The sequence below is a fragment of the Hibiscus syriacus genome, unplaced genomic scaffold (assembly GCF_006381635.1).
Source record: "Hibiscus syriacus cultivar Baekdansim isolate YM2019G1 unplaced genomic scaffold, ASM638163v2 tig00113072_pilon, whole genome shotgun sequence".
NCBI lineage: Eukaryota > Viridiplantae > Streptophyta > Magnoliopsida > Malvales > Malvaceae > Hibiscus > Hibiscus syriacus.
The window spans coordinates 166,128-190,145 of NW_024063438.1; the positions used below are offsets into that span (position 1 = coordinate 166,128).

General features: G+C 35.0%; 1 protein-coding gene across 2 annotated transcripts; it reads right to left on the reverse strand.

Moving 5' to 3' along the window:
• Positions 1-10,137: 10,137 nt before the first annotated feature.
• On the reverse strand, positions 10,138-16,199 carry LOC120185233. Of its 2 annotated transcripts, XR_005522104.1 has the most exons (9): positions 15,738-16,199; positions 14,112-14,297; positions 13,876-13,968; positions 13,069-13,251; positions 12,893-12,995; positions 12,623-12,808; positions 11,228-12,426; positions 10,619-11,029; positions 10,138-10,542 (listed from the first exon to the last, which is right to left on the reverse strand). XR_005522104.1 is itself a non-coding variant. In XM_039189516.1 (8 exons), exons 1-8 carry the CDS (start codon positions 15,972-15,974, stop codon positions 10,907-10,909), a joined length of 2,310 nt encoding a protein of 769 aa, XP_039045447.1. In that variant the 5' UTR covers positions 15,975-16,199; the 3' UTR covers positions 10,575-10,906. The 2 variants fall into 2 exon arrangements, 1 of the variants encoding a protein (XP_039045447.1); XM_039189516.1 differs by lacking the exon at positions 10,138-10,542 and having other exon boundaries at positions 10,575-11,029.
• Positions 16,200-24,018: the final 7,819 nt, after the last annotated feature.

Below are 24,018 nucleotides of genomic sequence, written 5' to 3' on the forward strand. Positions count from 1 at the left end.
TGTTGTTCATACCCTGGGGCAATAGTTGATTTTATGTAAAGGGTTAAGCTGTTTGTTTTTTCTTGCTTTCAATAAAAGATGCATTCTGTTAGTTCCAAATGGCAAACATTTTCCCATTCATTTCATTCATTCATTCTTGTTGTATATGTATGTATTTATTTCTTTCTATTTATTTATGGGAAAAGATCCTCCCATATGTATATATGTATATATATCTTCTCTTTCATTATTTTTTTTTCAGGAGCTCAGATATCAATAATATGAATGCCAATGACTCTGACCCGGAGATTGATTTCGAGAAGCCTATATGTCAAGGAGAAATCGAGGATTGTGATGATGATGAGGGATGTGAACTACCTTCTGAATTGCTAAAAATGGTGGAGAATGAAGATAAGCAGATTTTGCCTCATAAAGAGTCTACTGAGATTTTGAATTTAGGGACAGATGAGGATAAGAGAGAAGTAAAGATTGGTACCACTCTATCAGTTGGAGGTCGACATGATTTGATAGAATTGCTTCAAGAATACAAGGATGTGTTTGCTTGGTCATACGAAGATATGCCGGGTTTAGATACAGAGTTGGTTGTTCACAAACTGCCAATAAAGCCTGAATGTAAACCGGTACAGCAAAAACTGAGAAGAATGAGACCTGAGATGCTGCTTAAGATTAAAGAGGAAGTGAAGAAACAATTTGATGCCGGGTTTCTTAAAGTGGCCAAATATCATGAATGGGTGGCTAATATTGTCCCAGTATCGAAGAAGGATGGGAAAGTTCGAATGTGTGTTGACTACAGAGATCTCAACCGAGCTAGTCCAAAGGATAATTTTCCCTTGCCACATATAGATACGCTAGTGGATAATACTGCTGGAAATTCTTTGTTCTCTTTTATGGATGGTTTCTCTGGCTATAATCAAATTAAGATGAACCCTGAAGATATGGAAAAAACGACATTCGTTACCATGTGGGGAACGTTTTGTTATAAAGTAATGCCGTTTGGACTGAAGAATGCAGGGGCAACATATCAAAGAGCCATGGTGACGTTATTTCACGACATGATGCATAAAGAGATAGAAGTTTATGTCGATGATATGATTGTCAAAGCTAAGACAGAGGAAGAACATATTGGGAATTTGAGAAAACTTTTTAAAAGACTAAGAAGATGCCAGTTAAAACTCAATCCAAATAAATGTACTTTTGGGGTGACATCTGGGAAGTTATTGGGATTCGTAGTAAGCCAAAAAGGAATTGAAATAGACCCAGATAAAGTAAAGGCTATTCAAGACTTGCCAGCCCCACGAACACAAAAAGAAGTCAGAGGATTTTTTGGGGAGATTGAATTATATAGCTCGGTTTATTTCACAGCTGACGGAAAAGTGTGATCCCATATTCCGCCTTCTTCGTAAGAATAACTCAGGAGAATGGAGTGAAGATTGTCAAAGAGCTTTTGAAACAGTGAAAAGATATTTGTCGAGCACTCCAATTTTAGCGCCACCCATCTCAGGCAAACCCTTGATTCTTTATTTGTCAGTTTATGAAAATTCAATGGGGTGTGTGCTGGGGCAACGTGACCAAACTGAGAAGAAAGAAAGGGCTATCTATTATCTCAGCAAGAAGTTCACTGAATGTGAGACAAGATACTCACCCGTTGAAAAGTTGTGTTGCGCTTTAGTATGGGCTACCCGAAGGCTTAGGCAATATATATGTTGTATCATACTACTTGGCTTATATCCAAGCTTGATCCCTTGAAATATCTAATGGGTGTGCCTACATTATCTGGAAGATTAGCTCGTTGGCAGATCTTATTGTCCGAGTTTGACATCCAGTATGTAAACCAGACGGCAATTAAAGGAAGTGCTATAGCGGAATTCATTGCAAGCAGGGCTTCGGAGGAATATGAGTCGTTGAGCTTTGATTTCCCAGATGAATATTTAATGGCTATTTCGGTAGAAGAAGCAGTTGCATCCACTAGCAAATATTGGAAGTTGAACTTCGATGGTGCTTCAAATGCCATGGGACATGGAATCGGGGCAATTTTGGTCTCACCAGAGGGAGAGCATTATCCTTTCACCAGTCGGCTTAATTTTGATTGTACTAACAATATGGCTGAGTATGAAGCTTGTGTTCTGGGTCTTAGAGCTGCTGTTGAACGCAAAGTAAAAATGCTCAAGGTGTATGGAGATTCAGCTTTGGTAATATACCAGCTCAGAGGAGAATGGGAGACAAAAGATCCCAAGCTTGTAGAATACCGTAAGTTAGTTATGGAACTTGTTGAAGAATTTGATGAAGTAACTTTCAATTACCTCCCCAGAGAAGAGAATCAAATGGCAGATGCCTTAGCCACACTGGCAGCAGCGTTTAAGATGAACGAGCATTCAAATATGATGCCCATTGAAATGAAGGCTTATGAGTATCCAGCACATTGTTTTAATATCGAAGAGGAAGAAGATGGAAACCCCTGGTATTATGATATCTTGCAATATATAAGGTATCAGAGTTATCCAGAACAGGCTACTGAGAATGATAAGAGAACCATTAGAAGAATGGCATCAGGGTATGTGCTTGATGGTGAGACCCTATACAAGAAAAGTCTGGATCAGGTCTTGTTAAGATGTGTGGACGCGAAAGAAACCAAATTGATTCTTGAAGAAGTGCATGAGGGAATATGTGGTACCCATGCTAATGGGCATGTTATGGCTAGGCAGATTATGAGATTTGGGTATTACTGGTCAACTATGGAAACAGACTGTATCAATTATGCCTGAAAATGTCATAAATGTCAGATTTATGGAGATAGGATACATACTCCTCCTTATCCGTTGCACGTAATGACAGCTCCGTGGCCATTCTCAATGTGGGGCATGGATGTTATTGGACAAATTTCGCCCAAAGCTTCAAATGGTCATCGCTTCATTCTGGTAGCCATAGATTATTTCACCAAGTGGGTAGAAGCAGCTTCTTACGCAAATGTTACCCAGTCTACAATATGTAAATTTTTGAAGAAGGAGATCATTTGTAGATATGGTTTGCCCGAGAGGATTATCTCCGATAATGCGTTGAATTTAAATAATAAGATGATGGACTCGGTCTGTAAACAGTTCAAAATAAAGCATCATAATTCCACCACTTATCGCCCAAAGATGAATGGGGCAGTAGAGGCGGCCAATAAGAACATCAAAAGGCTCATAGAGAAAATGACTGAGACCTATAAGGATTGGCATGAGAAGTTGCCCTTTGCTCTGTTTGCTTATCAAACTTCAGTACGGACTTCAACTGGGGCAACTCCATTTTCTTTGGTTTATGGGATGGAAGCTGTCTTACCTATTGAGGTGGAAATTCCTTCACTTCGGATTTTGTCAGAGGTAAATCTTGATGAGGCAGAATGGGTCCAAGCTAGGTATGACCAGTTGAATTTGATTGAAGAAAAGAGATTGAAAGCTATTTGTCATGGTCAGATGTACCAAAAACGTATGATACGGGCACATGGTAAGAAAGTTCGCCTTCGAGAATTCCATGAGGGAGATTTGGTGCTTAAAAGGATTTTGCCTATTCAGAAGGATTTCAGAGGAAAATGGATGCCCAATTGGGAAGGACCTTATATTGTTAAGAAGGCCTTTTCTGGGGGAGCTCTAGTCCTAACTGAAATGGACGGATCAGAATTACCATATCCAGTGAATTCAGACGCTGTTAAGAGATATTTCGCTTGAAGAAGAAATAAAAGGAAAAAACGAAAAACGAAAAAATAATAAAAATGAGAAAAAGAAAAAGAAGAAAAGAAGGAAAAAATAAGAAAAAAATGAGAAAAAATAAAAATAATAAAAAGAGAAAAATGAAAAAAAAAAGAGAAATAAAAGGAGGGTTCAAGACGAAAACCCGAAAAGGGCGTCTTGGAACCAAAGGAGGTCTCAAGTTGAAAACTCGCAAAGGGCGACTTGAGTTGAATTTGAAATTCAGAATTCGTGCATGGTGGAAGATTCTGGATTAACTTTGGAAGTAGAAAGAGCTCCTGATATGGATAGTAACAATGACAGTTGGTGATCAGGGATGAGACTGAAGATTAATGAGTCTCGATTGAAATAACCAAGAGAAATTGAATGCACATGAGATTCAATACTGGTTTAGGGCATCCAATGATAGAGATTTGGGGAGTTTAGAAGTAGCTTCATACTCGTAAGCATCACAATTTTGAAGATCTTTTTGACATAAGCTACACTCGAGACATTCTAACGGCGTGCCAGTTCAAAAGCATTTGCATTATTGATATTTGAAGACGCCTACTCTTTTGTTCTTTTACTGTTTTCAGTTAAAAGTTTGCCATAAAATTACCTAAAAATTCTCTGCATTTTATAAATAAAGAAATGTATTTTCTTGTTAATTTCCCTCTTACAAACATCTTATTTTGAAAGCTCAAAACATATAGCTTAACTTGAAGTACATGAGATCATTTTGTATTATTGTGCAAAAGGTTTTGGAGAATGCAGGTATTCTGAAGTTGACAATGGTTTAAACATGTAAGCTTGTGTGGTTACGGGAAAATGAGATCTTGAAGTTCGTAGAAAATTTCAGCCATTAAAAGATGACCCAAGGAGGTTATCATTGATCAAGAAGTTGGTCATGGGTACTGACGGGTTTCAAGAAAGAAATAAGTCAAGGTATTGTTAAGCCGAGAGATATGGAATTGTGATTGTCAACTGGGGTGAACTGGTCAAACGTTCTGTGCCCAAGATGAAGCCGAGTTCCATCGAGATCAAAGGAGATAGAGTTCCTTCAAAGAAGAAAATGTATCAAATTGCATATTTGCATACATTTAGGCATGAATAAGATCATGACACTCATAATTGCATGATGACTTAAGCATTTGCAGGTTTCCCAATGATAGTTGAAGTTTGAAGAGTTTGAAGCATCGAGATGAGATAACTGGTCTTGAGATTTTGACAAGAATGATGTTTATACGAAAATTGAGTCAAAGCAGATTCAAATATCCAATGGCTCCAGACAAGTTTTCACGATGGAGATGGATTTTCAAAAATTTTCTCAACTTCTAAATTTTTTAGTATAATATTTTTCAAATATACATTCAAGATGAATAATGTTTGATTTTCAGGTTTGTCCTTTGAAGCAAATCATCTATAAGCCTTCACGAAAGAGTAGTGAAGCAAATTAGTTTGTTGAAGATTGAGTCCTATACTCTCTGAAGGAATAGGGAGCGGACAAGTTCGTTGAAGATTGAGTCCTATGCTCTCTGAATGAATAGGGAGCGGACAAGTTCGTTGAAGATTGAGTCCTATACTCTCTGAAAGAATAGGGAGCGGACAAGTTTGTTGAAGATTGAGTCCTATACTCTCTGAAGGAATAGGGAGCGGACAAGTTCGTTGAAGATTGAGTCCTATACTCTCTGAATGAATAGGGAGCGGACAAGTTCGTTGAAGATTGAGTCCTATACTCTCTGAAGGAATAGGGAGCGGACAAGTTCGTTGAAGATTGTTCGAGTTCTATACTCTCTGAAGGAATAGAGAGCGGACCCGTTTTATGAAGATTGCTCGAGTTCTATACTCTCTGAAGGAATAGGGAGCGAACATGTTTGTTAAAGATTGAGTCCTATACTCTCTGAAGGAGTAGAAAGCGGACCTGTTTTATTGAAGATTGTTCAAGTCTTATACTCTCTGAATGAATAGAGAGCAGACACATTTTATGAAGATTGTTCGAGTCTTATACTTCCTGAAGGAATAGGGAACAGACTCGTCATTAGATTTTTCAAGTCTCACTTATCCCAACGTAATATTGAGTGGTTTAATCTTTTGAAGTTCTCATGACCGGACAAATTCGATCATCTTTTGATCTTTGTTCTATTCTCGTTACACGATAATGAGCAAAGAGGGGCAGCTGTAGATGCTCATTTCTGTCCGGGGCCAAGTTGGAGCAGACCCGAAGCAATGAGAGTCCAGATGAGCCCAAACCAGATGAAGGTCCAGCTCAAGACCAATTGACAACAGTTTGATACAGAAAAAGAAAGAGATCCAGGTTGGTTTTTAGCAGTTGGAATAATTAGATAGTGGGGAATTAAAAAACTGTAAATGGTCAGTTTTGAGGGGGTTTAACTACTAGAAACTATGAACCATAGAAGGAGAAAAAAGGGAAGAAAAAAAGGGGGAGGGCTCCTTCGTTTTCTCTTGACAGAAAGTAGATAGCAGAACGAAAAAACAGTGTAAGGAAAATTTGATTTTCCGAAAAGCAATAGAAACAAGTTTTGTTTTATGTTATTCTCCCAACCGAAGGAAAGTTCACAAAGGGCAGTATCATATTCTCAAGCCAAAAACAACACCAAATACAGGATACAATTCAACAACGAAAGCAACATATAGCATCAAAAGGGTATTCGTTTTCAATTTCCATTTTTCATTGCTTTCATAATGTTCTTGTGTGTGTCTATGTTTCAAATCAGAACCGAAACAGAAATATAAAGGAATAATGGTATGTTTACTTTAGAATTTAATGTCATTTCCCATACCATGATTGTGTCCTTAGGATAGAAATTTGTTAGCTTAGTATCTTTGCTTCGATTTAGGAGAGTTCTTTTTTTTTTTTAAAAATAAACAAGCATTTTACGGTTAAAAATTGAACTTGTTTGTAGAATTAAAAAACGTAATGAAATTTACCTTTCTATGCATCGGTTTCCTTATTGATCGATAGAAAGCATGAGAGGTTTAGTTTTACTTTACCTAGTTCTACTTTGAGTCTTCGCCGAGTGTAAGGGGAGCCGAGAGTGGGGGTTAGCCTCGCCAAAACTTTAGAATCATTAGGTTGGCAGCGTCTGTTTTCCGAGGTTTACATCGAAGCAAACAAAAGAGAAGGGTTAGAAGAGCATCAAATATTTAGTTGTGTATAGGTTAGGATTAGGAACTTACCAGGTTGAATTTTGTGTTGGTTCGGAGTGGGGAGTGGCCACCAAGAAATGGTGGCTTGTCGGAGTTGGTCTGGCGTGAGGAATCTTGTTTTGTCCGTAAGCCTTGGAAGAGTTTAGATGGGAGAATTTTGGGTTTTCCCTCGGTCTCGCATGTGTTGAACGGAGAGGAGAGAACCATCTTGAACGGTGGCGGATTTCATTAGGCGATTGTGTAGGGCTTTGGGACGAGAGGCGGTCGAGGAAAAATTAAAGGGAGAGCTGCGGCCGTGGAGATGAAAGATGAGAAGCAGCTACCTTTTGTTTAAACTTAGGTTTGGAATACATATTAAATATTTTGGGTGAATTAGGGTCTAGCCATTGTAACTTTAGGTGTAAACTATCTTTAGATCCTAAGTTTAACGTTTTTATAATTTAGTCACCTTTAAGGCTTGATTTTTGATTTTTTTTATATGTCTTAACTTAGTTATTTTCTAGTTTTTGTTTTAGTTACTATTTTGAATTATTTAAGTTTAAGTTCCTTATATTTATATTTGTTTTATTTAAGTCTCTGTATTGATTTTTTTAGTCAGCATGTTTAATTTTACGTGTGTCTAAATTTAGTCATTACTTTCACATGTATATACATACCCTTTTAATTTATGGTTTAGCATGTTATGATTTTGTTTTTATATTTAGGTTACATGTGTTCATAATATGTTAATATGCATGGTTTATGATTTTTTTTTTAAATATGTGTACATTTTTGTATGTATGTTACGTTGTATGATATTTTAATATTTTTTTTAATTAATTTTGGCATGACATCATTTTTGCATAATTTGCATGATAGCTTTATTTTCATAACTCGACATCTTCATAATTGGATTAAGGGTAATATACTTTTAATTTAAAATTATTTTAAGTGGGCAGTCATAACTGATTTGAGGTCTGCTTTTAATGATTTTAAAATAAAAGTGTATCCCGAAAGTGAAACAAAAAAATTGATTCGTCACCTAAAATTTGGGAACGAGAGAAAAAGAAATGTTCGTTTATTTAAATATATCGAGAAAAGGTTGTTATATCTTTAAGATCTGGTCTCGATATTTGTAAATAATCGAACATTCTTTATCTTTCTAAAACGACTCGGTAATTTTAATTTAATTTATTTGAGTGCTTTTGAATGTTTTTAAATTTACATCATTGTTTTATGGGATCAAAAATTAAATTAAATTTGAATTTGTAAAGTTCATTGCAAAGACGTTAATTAATCGGCTAGGTACCGATTTAGGGCGTTGTGGGGGTGCTAATCCTTCCCCGCACGTAACCGACTCCCGAACTCGGATTTTGGTAACGCAGACTTTAATTTGTTGTTTTAATTAAAATTAAATTTTATCTAAAATAACAAGCATTTTTGGGTGCCCAATCACACCCTAATCAAAGATTGGTGGCGACTCTTTGAACTGTATTTTTTTTTCGATCATAAAGGAAATCCAAAATTTTTCGAAACGAGAGGTTTTCAAATCACATTTGTTTTTAAATTAAAAATCAATTGAAAGAGGTAAATTAAAAATTAATGTGGCTTTTAAATCTCACCTTTTTTCGCCCTTCAAGAAAAAATCGTTTCGACAAAGAGTATTGTGGTCTTTTCTAAGAGAAGATTTTTTTTATTCTCTTTTTAAGGGATATAAAAACGTGGGAAATGAGGAAATGTATCCAGTCTTCTTTTTCAGCTTCTTCTTCTCCCCGTAAGCCTCAGTTAAATGTGAGTTTAATTTCAGCTGTTTAATTCTTGGATTTATAAGTTGATTTTGTTTCTTTGAGTATTATATAAGCTTAAAGAAAGCTTATATAAGCTTTAAACATCAAGAATAGAGAATTAAAAAGGAAATTATTTGAAGGGTGTAGAAATGAACTTTGTTATAGAAAGGTTTTTGAAGTTCTAAAGATGGATTTGACTGGCCAAAGGGTTAATTAAGAAGTTAAAAGTGATAGAATTGAATTTAGAACACATGAAAAATTTGATGAAATTCTTTGATTCAAGAATTATGGTGAATTATGAGAGATGGTGAAGAGTTATAGTGTTATAAGAAGGTTTACATATGTATAGATAAGTTTTAAGGCATAAGGAGGGGGTTGATAAGTAGAATTGGAAGGCAAAGTAAGACAATTCGTGCTCAAAATGGAATTTATGGGTTATGTGCATCGATGCATCTTCAATGTGTATCGATGCACTCTCAATTAAAGAAGCATCGAATGTAATTCGTGCATCGATGCATCCCCTTAAAATGGAAACATCGAATATAATTTGTATACCGATGCATGGGCAGTGCATCGATGCACATGTTAAGGGATGCATCGATACATTGTAGAATGTACCGATGCACTGCAATAGAAATGGAATAAATCTTTCTTTCAGTCTAAGAAATTAAAATTACAACAAAATTTAAAATTGTTATCATATCGACAAAATGCCTCAAGATATGATTCTCATCTAAACGTAGCAAATCGCCTTCCATTTTATAACTGTGAAAAGTAATAAAAAAAATTAGTATAATAAATTTAATAAAATAATAAATTATTGATTAATTATAATACAATAAAATATTTTACATTTTTAATAAAAAGATTAATACTCGGAAGAATGAGAGAATATGAGATTTAAGTGTGGTTTGAGTATAGTTTGGAGGTTGTGTTTAGGTGTGATATTTATAGGAAGAGGGGAGGGGAGAAACGGGCTCCCAAAAATGTGGGAGGCGGACGATTGGGGTATTAAAGAAAAGTTACTGATCATTATTTGCGCCTTCCATACGTGTCAAAACCCCGCGAAGGCGTTACGCCAACGCATACAAAACCCCGCGTAGACGCGAATGATGATCTGCGCCTTTCCTTACGTGATGCCAACTCAAATAGAACCCCTCGAAGGCGATCCGCACTTTATTATCACCGTGTCAAAAAAAATGTTAGATCGATAATATTTGAGGTGAGAATGTCAGTCAGGTAATTATTAGTGATACGGATGACATTTCAATAAAAACACCTCAAATATTCATATAATTAATTTTTTTATATATAAATTCGTGTCCCAACATTTCATTCATGCCTTATTATATCATAACTATAATGATCCATTCGTAAATGTCCATCGTAAATTAATGAAAGAAATGACGATTAAACCTATTCAAATATGGAATTGTAAAACAGACTACCATCCGATCAACCATTGCTGAGTTAAGAAGGGTAAAAGTGGTGACTATTCTGCAGTATAAGTTACATCAGCAATCAGGCAACTCACTATCTGTGTTATCAAAACTAGAGGCTGGGATATCAAAACCAAGGGATCATTCCACAATCCTATACATCAGTAACTCACCATTAAAACATACAGCTACGAGGGTTAGTCGAACTGTACATATACGCCTTTCTAACCACACAACACTAATCCGACTCCATACATGAAAAATAGCTTCGGAATGGCTATCAAACAGCCATATTCACACAAGCTGAGGCTCCAGGCGTTCTTTGTTAGCATTTACTGTCTTCACTGTTCTTCCAAACTTTTCAACTGTATAAATTAAGATTGATCCGTTTCTCTTTGTTGTTTTCAGATGGATAAAGGTGGGAAATCCTCTTCGTTCTTTAAATGGAATGATTGTACAAGTATCCTGCACGTTATAAAAGGCCGAGCTTTTATCCATGCGGTGTATAAATTTCTGACAAAAAAATAATAAATTCTCAAACCTGTCTTGGTCCATGCTTGCAGCAGATTTTAGCCTTCGATTTCCTAATTGTAGCTGACTGGCACTTGAGTTTTGAGCATTAGGAGAACCACGATTATGCGACTTGCTACTTTCTGTGGAGGCTCGCACCAAAGGTAAAGCCCCAATTGACCCAAATTCTACAAACCTATCTGGTCGATGCAATGAGCCATTGGCATTATGGGTTAATGCTTTTTCAGAAGCAGAATGTCGGAGTTCAGACGACACAGATTTTCCAGCACCTTGATTCACTGTCTGTATTTGTGCCACGTCACAGCTCCTCTGTGGTGAATTTGGCTCTGGGGGGTGTGATGGCCTGGCCATTGTTGCGAGGTGATCTTGCCAGAGCTGGGTTTCTTCCCCTGGGTGTCGAGGGCCTATCATTGTAATAAGTCTGCAAAATGATTTAAGCATATAAAACAAAACTGAGATAGCAAGGCTCAACCAGAACAGTTAACAAATAATAATAATAATAATAATAAACCAACAGCAGCAAAACGACACCATGATGCTGCAAGTTTGCACCAGACTAAATTTCCTGATCTTAGCACAAATTTTAGAAGCTCAATCCAAAGGAGCAGAATGAGTATACCGTGCTGGGATTGGGGAAGTATGTCCCTGTTCCTCGAGGTTTTGGCATTTCTTCCATTCCAAAGCTGGAACCAGGTAAAACTGGTGGGTTCATGGGATAGGCTTGTTGTGGGACAACACTGTTGGCATTCATTGGGGAAATTGCATTTCGCCTAAATTGCACTGACTTGCGTACTACATCCCATGAGTTCTTCCTCTGAAGCTTAGAAATCAAAGGTGAAGAAATTGAAGGAACGGATGCACTTAGGGAACAATCATAGCACCACTGGCCAGAACTCAAACTGCGAATGTTTGCATCGTAATCCCCAGAAAGATCAGACAATGAGCTCAAAACTTCCTGACTTCCGACACTACTGCGGAAAGCTGGATAACCAGAATGCCCAGGATATAGATCCTCAGATGACCAAGCAAGATTTGAAATCAATGGATGGTTTTTCCGGCCAAAAGGAGACTGAACCCCTAGACTAGATGACAACTGATTCACGCTGTGATCACTATGTACATTTGCACCCATCTCCTCACTGCCCGCTGGAAGAATAGCACAACTTGCATTTTTTTCAGTAGAGCCAGAATTTTCGGGGTGTTTATATTCCAAATTCCCATTTCTCATTTCCCCATTATCCAAAGACGAGTTACAGAAATAGAGATGAGGTGCATGCCTTACACTTACATGACCTGATGAGGAAAAACTGTCCTCTGCACTTGGAGGGGATTTATGCGCATTATTTGAAATTACAAGACCTTGAATTTTGGAGATTGCCAGGTCTGTAGCATCCCCCGTGTGACGAATTTCTGAAACACATACCGAATTTGCAGAACCCTCCGGCTCACAAAAGGTTCTACTAAAATTTGCTTCCCTACCAAACACATCACCATTATTAACTTTGTGCAATGATCCCTCTAAATCAGATCTATAATTCCCAGTCACGGTACTTGAATTTGAAGAATCCGACTCATAAAGGGTTTGATCTTCTTGACATGACTCTGTACCTGAAGCTGGTGATGTTGCACCAAATCCTCTATACATAGACAATGGAGCGGGATCTTGAACATTAGGCCATAGCCCATTTCCATGCCAATCAAGGGTGTTCGAGAAAAACTTAAGAAGTTCATCTCCAATTCTTTCTTCTGGCTGGGAAAGAATCTGCCCTAGGTTCCGAGCCCCATAAGTGAAAGCGCTTCTTATTCGGTAGAAGTTCCCTACAGAGAAAAGGTAATCATTATTGAACTTTTATCCTCTCTGTCAGTTCAAGAATCACTAAAAAAATACGAAAACAAGATAGCCTGAATACCCCTGTTACGAAATGAAAAAAAAACTATTTCTGCTATTCCCAAAGAAAGTTCTAAGTTCAGATGAAAAGAATAATGGCATTTGCCTATGGAAAAATTATTTGACCTTTGCTCACACTGCGACCAAGATTATTGTTTTCTCTTAAAGGATCTACTATGTTTAGATGCTTTTGAGGGAATGTCCGTGAATTAGTCTCAAATCCCCTTGATGGAACTGAGAACATTTCCACACATTCCCTGAGAAAATCATTGCTAAGCAGTAAATCTCCTCCACCATTTTCAGGCGTCTCAACTGCATGAGATACGATAAAAGACATAAGAATCTTAATCATGTATAGGGGCAAGATTTGGCATGAAAGCTAATGTTGTTGCTTACCCACAATATCTGGCAGGGAGGATAAATGGATCGGACCATTCAAACTGACGCAGTATTTTTCCCAATCAAATTTGCTAAAGTAATCCAAAAACTTGTATAAAACCTGTAATATATTCAAATAGTTAAAAGCTAAGAGATCAAATTAGCTGAGGGTGGAAAAATCATGCAGTACTCACCGCCAAAGGGCCATCAAGGGATGAGTGGAATAGATGAAAAATGTAGAGCACCAATGTTTCCAAACCATATGTAGAAATCAAGCCGTGATGAGCCCCAAGAATACGGCTCTCGTAATAGCACCAAGCCTTAATCAGTATAATACTACGTTTAAATAGATGATCTTTTCCAATTAGACGATCAACCTGTAACATTATCAGGGATGTTAATATTACATATTTAAAGGGTTTATTTCTGGTTACCACAATGTAAAAGCCAATTAGCCACCCGCAAACCCAAGCCAGCTCTCCCAATATGTATACATACCAATATAAACATAAATTTATAAAAGATGGAATAACAGAGATCTTAAGTCCATATCTGAAGTATTTCATAGATCAGCAAATATTAGCAAATGAAATCAGGAAAGGGCAAAATGCATTGTCATCTATTTAAAGAGAGAGAGAGAGATTTCACTGTCAATGAATAGGGAAAGTAAACAGAGACCTATTTATTGATTATGCTACATAGAATCTAGATATTAGGGAAATTATAGGTAGTTTCCCTACTTGACATGGTGAACTTTCAAAGATCTTAGAAGAATATATTCATACCTCATGCATCTCAATCAATGCAAAGGATGCATCTTTTTTTCCTAAACGTTAGAAACGCACCAAAAGATCCAAACCCAAGAAACAACATGTCTGCATCAAAACATTTCCAATATCTACTGATAGTTCAATGCAGATCCTTCTTTCTATTTCATAGATGAACTAAGTTGTAAGAAAACAGCTTTCATTCACACCCAAATTTTAACAAACCCAACCTACTTGCTCAAGAAAGCACAAGGTAGATAGCCCCCCTAACTGATTGAATGAGATATCCACCACAATGTTCTGCACTAGACACTTTACAAGCTTAACCTGCCACCACAAAAGCCAAATTTTCATATTGCAAACTACAAATGATTTCTGAATCGTAAATTGTTACAGTAAAAAATCTATAAGAAAACAAATAAATTGACTAAGCAAAGATCTATAAGAACATATCAGTTAAAATTAAAAACCTCAGCTCGAATTAACTGGACATCCTTCACCACAAACTCAGCAGCAGTGTTATGATCTTCTCTTTCAAGGACAGAACACACATCATTAACCATAGCCTCCTCAAGGTTTAGGCCACCAAAGGCTGTTAAATCAATATCCCCATCAGGAAGATAGGTCTTCAAGGGCACTGACCCAAATGGAAATACCTGTAATAAATGCAAGATAAATGATTAATTTCCATACAAGCTGATCACTAATTCAAATGAATGCTTTTATGATCACGGGCACACCAATCAATAGCTATGAAAACCAGAGAAACAAAACGACAAAAATTATGACATGAGACATATGTCACCACTGTATTACTGAAATAAAACATATACTTTAGAGATATTACTGAATAAAAAGTATACGTTACACCGTCGTGACAGACACCTGTCCCGTATCTTTTGTTTCATTTCTTCCGGAATGATCACAAAGCTTTTATTATGGACGTACTACCAGAAATTCAATGTGTAATCTCAGCATTCAATGTGTATCTTGAATAATCTCAATTTTCAATTATTCAACCATTTCATTTACCAAGTTCAATGTTACCCAGATTAGTCAACATTTATATTCCGACACAACAACATTATGTTCTTTGTAACAAGTGTTCTGTTGGTTGGTTAATTTATCATATTTTATCAAGAAATGGATTGTACTGGTATTAGCCTGGATACACAAAATAATTTTATTAGGTCTAATGAGCTTATTCGATCTAATAAGTATCTTGAATCAGACTTTAGAAAATCTGTGTCGGATCTTTAGTATTCTCTCATTATTACCTGTGTTTACTATTTAGGTAGAATACCGTCACTCATTCCAATATGTCACTAATGATATTACTGAAATAAATGTATATATTACACTGTCATTAACAGCCAGGTTAGATTCAGCTGCAAACATTAAATGGCAAATTTCCAAACTGAATTTAACTGTAACAGGTAATTTTTTTTAAGTGCTCTGCAAACTTGAAGTTTAAACACCCATAGATAACCCCACTAAATGAACCACTTTGATCGATCGCAGATGTCAAATACGCAAAGCAGCCAATTTCATACCTAAATGGAAATGGATGAGACATTAACTACACATGGCATTCATAAAGACAGAATATTAACATGACAGAAGCGTCCCTGTGATAGAGTTTTCAATTTCCACTTGGGTTGATTTCTACAACTATTAGTTGTTATCAACAGTTTTCTCTTAGGAATGACAGAGGTTTAACAATTACAAACACCCCACCTTCTAATACTAAGTAAAGATACTAATAAGCTTCAGTTTGTCGGAAAACACATTACCTTAAACTGAATTATAGGTTCTTAAAGGAGGAAAATCAGCATCAGACCACCATCACTCTTAGTTTTAATTCTATCAAAAATAATAATCATGCTTTTTCTTAGGTAACTTCAAACTACACTGTAATTAAGTTTAAGCTATACTCCATTCTAAAAATCTTGTACTAATATATATCGAACACGGTAGTAATTTCCACCTAAATTGCTAATTTTGCAATGTTAACGTTCTACGAGGAAAAAAAAGAAAGTGAAATTTTAGCATAATATTATGCTAATTAAAGCTTAATTAATGTTCAATAACCTGACCTCGCAACCAAGATAGCTTCTAATCAATCTCTGAACGTACAATAACCGCTTTTCTTCTCTCTTCTGAAACAACAGTTGGCTGGACATGGCTATGATCCCCTGCGTCGCTTCCTCCGCCTTTCTCCAATACCCCGCACTAATCTCCTTTTGATTCGACGGTGACGGTGAAGATCTGTCTCGTGACGACACGAAGTTTGGTTCAGGCGAGCAATCTCGGAGATCGCCCATCAAAAACATCAAAAGGAACCGTCCTTTTCCCCTGTACGGAAAAGATACCGCCGCCTCCCGCCTGAACGGAACGGGACGTCCGATCACGCTCTTCCAGTTGCCGCCGCCCCTTCTGATCTAAATACACGGGGGTTTTATATTTTAGTATTAATTATTTTGGCACGATCAGGGTTTCTTTGTGGTGGGGAGAAAGGAATAAAACGACAGCGGAAATGACGACAAACGACGGTGAAACTGTGGATTCTAATTTTTGATGGTTGCAAAAAGGTTGAATCTAAAAGTGTGCGACCATGCCGTATTTCAAACCTTTTTTTTCTTTTTGGAATTTATACATTTGTTATGTAACAAATTTTATATATATATTAACAAATAAAAATTAGTTTTCGTCTTCTGACAAAAATAAATTTATATTTTATAAAAGTAATTGATTGGTCAATCCTAATTCAATATTATAGATATCCCTTATAAAATAATTCTTTCAATTAGGTTTATTTTATTCATAATGTTTAGGTTATTTTAATCTTATTTGAACTTACTAAGTTATTATAATAATAAAAAGGTAATATTACTTTTCGATAATCTTATTTCTTCCGATAATCTTACATTTTGTGAACTAAACACACTTTCATAATTTAACATTTCCTCATATGCAGATAAATATCTCATTTCTTCGTAAATGTTTATTGCCAAGGTTGTAGGGTTTATTCGATAATGAATACACGAGTTGATAATAAATTAATTATATAACTATTTTTAATCTGATTAATATTACATTGTACAACGAAATATTAGATGGTTTAAAATATAGTTAAATAATAAAAATGGGATGAGCTATGTCTCCCTCTACCCCATGTAGTTCTGTTATTTGATCGAATAACTATATTTATAAAAAAAATATTAAACATAAATATTATAAAGTGTAAAGTATATAAATTATCTTTATGTTATAAAGTGTTGTTTTATTGAATTATTTGACTAATTAGAAGTTATAAAATATCTTTTAATAATAAGATGTTGTTTGTTGAGTCCCTTATTATTTATATCTTCTAAACTCATATCTTCAGTTAAAAATAGGCGGTTTTATTAACATATTGATTGAGATTTTAAAATTTAATCCATAATATATGAGTTGTGTTTTTTTGGACTGACTCTCAGTTTATATTATGACGACGAACCAGTGTTGAAATACTATACCATCGAGTCAGTGCTTGAAAATAACAGCAATGCTAATAGACATATTAGAATATAATTTTATTATATTATAGTAAAAAAGGTAGCGTTCAGTTAAAAAATTAGTAATATTTTTAATAAAATATTAGTTTAAAAAGATAAATTTATATATATAATAATTAAATAACTATTTTATAACGTTTAATAATTAGAAACTTAAAATATATCATAATACGACTCAACAAAATCTTCATATACTAAGTGATCATTATATGTTTTTAATAACTAAATATTCGATAAAGTAAGACCTATAAGCGCTAATTTGTGTGCATTACCCTATTATCAATTGATTTGAGCTAAAATTTTGTCCTTTTAGAAGACTATGAGCTTTTATTGCGCATCATTAAATTATTGTTCCACGTAATCGACAGCTGCCCTTTATTCACAATCCAAACCCCCGAAACATGTTTATAAACCCAGCCAAGAACCCTACAACAAAACACCTAAATTGTTGCGGAAGAAATCTATAGGATAGAACAAAAATGCAACTGATAATTTGAGAAAATAAAATTAAAGATAAAAGAGACACAGAATTTACGTGGAAACCCCTAAATTTTATAGGGTAAAAACCACAGGCAACGGTAGAAGAATTTCACTATGAGAAAATAGGAATTACAACCTCTCTCGATCTACCAAGGAAAAACAATGATAATTCTCTCTTGATAAAAAAGAGAAAACAACTCTCAAGAAACTCTCTAAATTCTAGTATTGGAAGAGAGCTAGAATGCTTTGGGATGATTTTGAAGCTAAAGAGCTAGGGTATTTATAGTTGAAACTTAGGACTATTTTGTAAATACCCTAATTACATGACTAGATATGATTTACCATAAAATAAATAATATTTTCCACACCTTTCGGTGCCCCCATTTGACAAAGCAATTGAATGATTTTCCGGTGCCATGTGCACCCATGTGCACCGTTTTTCAACAATCTCCCACTTGAGATTTGATTGGAACAATCATATCTTCACACCATTCTTCTACCTTGTACCTTCATGTTGCTTATATTTCCGTCAGGCCACAAGAGGATCGACACCAAGTAAATTTATCCGGCATGATCGCCTTCGTCATGAAATCTGCTATGTTGTCTTTGGTATGGATCTTTTGCATATCTATCGTCCATTCTTCCACCTTTTCACGAATGAAATGGTATTGAACTCGTATGTGCTTTGTCCTTGAATGAAATGATGGATTCCTTGCTAAATGCAAGGCACTTTGACTGTCACAAAATAGAGAGACATACTCTTGATTGTGCCCAAGCTCCTCCAATAGCATCTTCAACCAAATTGCTTTTTTACTGGCTTGTGTTTGCTACATATTCTGCCTCTGTTGGATGAGCCACAATTGACTGCAATTTTGAAACCTAGCTTGCAACTCCACCAGCAACTTTGAACATATCTTGTAGTATATTTGCTTTTATCCAAATCCCCTGCATAGTCAGAATCTACATACCCATTGATTAGTAAGTTTGATCCTCCGTAATATAATGCAACATTTGAGGTCCCTTTGATATATCTCAAGATCCTCTTCATTGTATTCCAATGCTCTTTGCCTGGATTCGCCATGTACCGACTAACCACTCCTACTGCTTGTGCAATGTCTGGTCTTGTGCATATCATAGAACATTAACTTCCCACTGATGCATACGGTACTCGAGACATCTCCATCCTCTCTTCTTCACTGCTAGGACTCATACTGGAGGATAATTTGAAGATAATAGGAAGAGGGGTAGAAATTGCCTTACAATCTTGCATGTTGAATCGTGACAAGATTTTCTTCAAGTAATTCTTTTGTGAAAGCCAAATCTTCCTATTACTTCTGTCTCGGTAAATTTGCATCCCTAGAATCTTGTTTGCTGATCTCAAGTCCTTCATTTCAAATTCCCTAGCCAGTTGTGTAACACCCCCAACCCGTATCCGACCCGGATACGAGTCCGAAGTGTCACATTGACTTTTCAAACATTTCGTATAAAATAGTGAGTAATTTAAAAACTTGGATAACATTTAACTCATTCAAAACGTTTACAAATATATCAGAGTTCATACAATTTATATCTTTAGACTACATGCCAACTACACTCTATATACCGTACATATATTTTCTGATCTGACAATTGGGTAAGGAAACTGACCTGTCTTGCTCCTCTAGCTCTTTACTCTTCTCACTTCTGTAACCTACGTGTGAAACAACACGCTAAGTCGTTGACTTAGTGAGGCATAAATCATATATAAACTCTAACTCGTAATCATGCTGAACAATTTCTACTAACATATCACGTACAAGCACCATACCCACATATACATGTAATGATCCTACTATGCACCTTTCATATAGATATATATATATATTATCTCTTCCTATCATTATCATATTATCACCTTTCATATTTCTATTCTCTTGTTCATATCATCCATTAACTCATATCATATATCTTATAGCATATACAATAATCACTAACACACATATATCATACAGTACATTCCATGTTATCTCTTTATTAGCCCATGTGCACCTGTGAGAACTGTAGATATGTGAGTCTATTGAGGTTGTGCACCTATGCTGTCACCACAGCTCATATAAATGTCCCGAAGGACCAGTCCATAGATTCCGAAGAACCTAGTAAACAGTCCATATGTCCCGAAGAACATAGGTAAACAGTCCATATGTCCCGAAGACATAGGTAACAGTCCATATGTCCCGAAGACCATAGGTAACCCTCGACCCTTGGCATGCCAACTATACCCCTAGCTCTCATATCACATAACATGGGCATTATCATTTATGACCGTTCACATTACTTATTCATTCTTTCTCTTATAAACACATATCTTTTCTTTTCAGTCACGTATCACATGTACCGTGTAATCCTTGATATCATAATCACATATTCCTTCTCTTCTATCACATATCAAATGTATGTGTAAGCACATATCTAATATCATATGTTGCATTTTCATGTAAGCATGTAAATCATGTAACATATAAACATACATTCATTTCTATGTACTAATGCACACAGAGTAATCACATAACATTATATAATTACCTCTTACCATAGTAACTCTATCATTGACTCATCGCAAGCCATGTTTGATCAATCACATAAGTACAATTTAAATTGCACTCACCTGGCCTCACTAGTCCCTTTCAATCTCTTATCTTCCCTTTTTAATCGATCTTACTTGTCAATGATTCCGGAACTCGTTTAGGCTTTGAATCTACATAATTATACATTTTAAGAATTTTATTAGATACCCACACCTTTTAATTGGATACTAGCAACTTAAACGAACTTATTAAACCAATATTAACATTTCCTTAGGGGAATCGATTCCCTCCTGTTGGGTATCGGTTCCCCTCTGGCTTCTGGAATTCTGTCGTTTGAAGGGGTATCGGTTCCCCTTGAATGGGTACCGATTCCCCTTGCCAGAAAATCATTTTTAGCTCGAAAATCACTTCAATTTCTCTCAAACACTTCATATATCATCCCCTTTTCATTCTTAACTCTAGTACACATACTTAAACCAATCTATATTCATTTATTTCATCTTAAACCTTAGAATCTATTCTCCATATAGAATTCAATAATCATATCAATTTTTCATGTTATTCAACATAATTCTAACACTTCTAACTTCTTAATCTCATAGATGACAAGTCAAATTCAACTTAAAATTCACTTATCAATTCTATTTCAAGATTTGATCAAGACTCAAAATCTTTAATCTCTATATACCTTTCATCTTGTTGTTTTAGAACAATTTAAACTTCCTTAAGCTTAATTATCATCTAATAATCAAAACCCAACCTTGAATTGAACCAATAATCAACTAATGAAAAAACTTACCTTTGCCCTTGCTCTTACGGGAGGGGAAGAGAAGGAATAAGAAGATGAAATGCTTCATCTTCTCATGTTTTATCTCTTAATAAAGGGATAAAATATCTTTCATGACAAATTACCCTTTTGCCCTTTAATTCTTTAGATAATTACTAACAACTTTCAGGAAATATCCTCAAATAATCATTGAACTATTCAAGTATTCTACTTTTATTATCAAATTCTGAAATTTACGATTTAGTCACTAACCCGTAGTTTGGGATGTTACAAATCTCCCTCCTTTTAATAAATTCGTCCTCGAATTTTCATTGCACACATTGATAAGAACATATCTTTGTTAAGCAGTTTCACTTATACAGAACCTCATTCTTTACATCTCTTGTACTTTGTATTATTTTCCTCAAAGCTCCCTTTTTAAAACTTATAAATACTATTCTCTTTGTCTTCATCATATCAATATGATCCAAATATCTAACCATATTCAAATCCAGAACATACTTGATTAACTCACTTTATCTTTCTTCCAATCTTATAACTCTATCACCTTTACTATCACAGTTAGTAAATATCAACTGTTCAATCTAGGGCACGAGCCCTAATTAATTAATCATATATTTTTTCCAACCATAATTATCTCAATAATAATTTACTTAACTTGTCAAATCCATATTCATTCTTAACTTTTCTATTACTCTTTCTTATACACAATACTATTACACGTCTACTATTCCTTTTTACATATCATCTCTTCAATAAATCTTTCGTGCTATCATAAAATTCACTTCATTACTTTAATTCTTTCATTACATTTTTCCTTATGCTTTACATTCCTTTCATATCACTTATACTTTCCTTCTTTATCCTTTTCAACTTTTCTATCAATCCTTAGTTTCTGTCAAACATACAATCCTTTAACTTAATACGCTCACTATCACATACTTTATTATTCAACAATTTCTTTCATCAAAAAACATAAACCTTCATCAAACTATCCATATATTATTTCTCAATCAAAATAATTCATTCTCTATTTCCTTCACTTATCAAACCTTAATCTCATTTGTCCAAATATAATTCCTTTGGTTCGAATTCAACCATTCCATTTACCTTGTCTTATACTAACTAAACCATATCATGTCCTTCATACTCTCATGCTATTTTATATCACATATATTTATCCTTAACTATCACTCCTTATCACATTTTCATGACTTTGATAGTCAACTTTACTTGCACAAAACCTTATTCTTTATCATTCTTATACTTATGTTTCTCCCTTGTTTCAACAATCACCAGATTTCAATACTCATCTAATCCATTTCAAATACTTTTTTGCTTCGATTTACATAACTTCTAACAGGGCTTTAACCCAATTCACAAAGGTTGTCTTAACCTTGACTTATTATCATTAACTCATGATTAATCTTCCAATATCATACCCTACTGCTTTAGTCTGACTGACTCTCATCTAATCGATTCTCTGACAGAGATACAAACTAATTCATATCGGGTTTAAAGTTGAAAATCAAATCTCTATCTTTCTTTAATGGTGCTTAACTATATAAAGCACTAATCTAATCATATGAGATTTTTGTTCTCCAATCTTTTCATTCTGAGCTCTTTATAAAACTTTAACGCGATTAATAATTTCTGAAATAAGAAAAAATTTCGAAACCAGTAACACTCTTTTAATTTAAGGCGCAAGCCCTAAACAACCAATCACATGTCTTACTTATCCTTTCTATCAAATCAACTCAACAATAATCTGTTTTAATTATTAAACTTATACTCATACACATGCACGTATAATTCCCTTGCTTCAAGCTCATATATTCGAGCTTATTGTTTTATGAACTGATCATTCATACTATTCTTGAACTCTTCTACAAATGATAACCACATCACTTGATCTTTTAACATTCTTATGGTGACATTTGTTCACCATACTTTAGCTTGACCACATAGTAACGAAACTACTCAATTTAACTTCCACTTTGGAGAAATGACAATCTTCTAACATTATCTTCCTACCATTGATCAATTTTCCGCAACAATGGAACATTTCTCACATTCACCCTTGAACTCGGGTGTTCTCAACTCTTTCAATACATTCATTCTATGAATTATTGAAGTATAAAATTAAAATATATCATAATATCATTCCATATCATGAAACATTCTCTAATCTTGTACAGGCACGCCCTGAGGTTTTTCGCTCTTCTCCCTGCCTGGCCAGGCAGGTGAATGCTATTACCTGCAGTCTATTGCCTTGTGCTCACTTTAGAAGCTCTCATAATTCATGTACTAATATCATTCTTCTATCACATATAACATGTGCATATGATCATCCAATTCATATAATTTAACATATGTCATTTGCATATGTTCACATATCATCTATCACATAAACAATATATCTCATAAATCATCATGTATTCACTTATCTTATATAACATAACAATTTAACTCTATTTACAAGACAATACTCCTTACACTATCAGATCAGAAAAAAAAATTTCACTTTATGTTGGCATGTATACTTTTTTAAAGCACTTTTGACTTCATTTTTAGCCTAGAATCGGCTAAACCGTAGCTCTGATACCATTAAATGTAACACCCCCAACCCGTATCCGACCCGGATACGAGTCCGAAGTGTCACATTGACTTTTCAAACATTTATTCGTATAAAATAGTGAGTAATTTAAAAACTTGGATAACATTTAACTCATTCAAAACGTTTACAAAAATATATCAGAGTTCATACAATTTATATCTTAGACTACATGCCAACTACACTCTATATACCGTACATATAATTTTCTGATCTGACAATTGGGTAAGGAGAACTGACCTGTCTTGCTCCTCTTAGCTCTTTACTCTTCTCACTTCTGTAACCTACGTGTGAAACAATCACACGCTAAGTCGTTGACTTAGTGAGGCATAAATCATATAATAAAACCTAACTCGTAATCATGCTTGAACAATT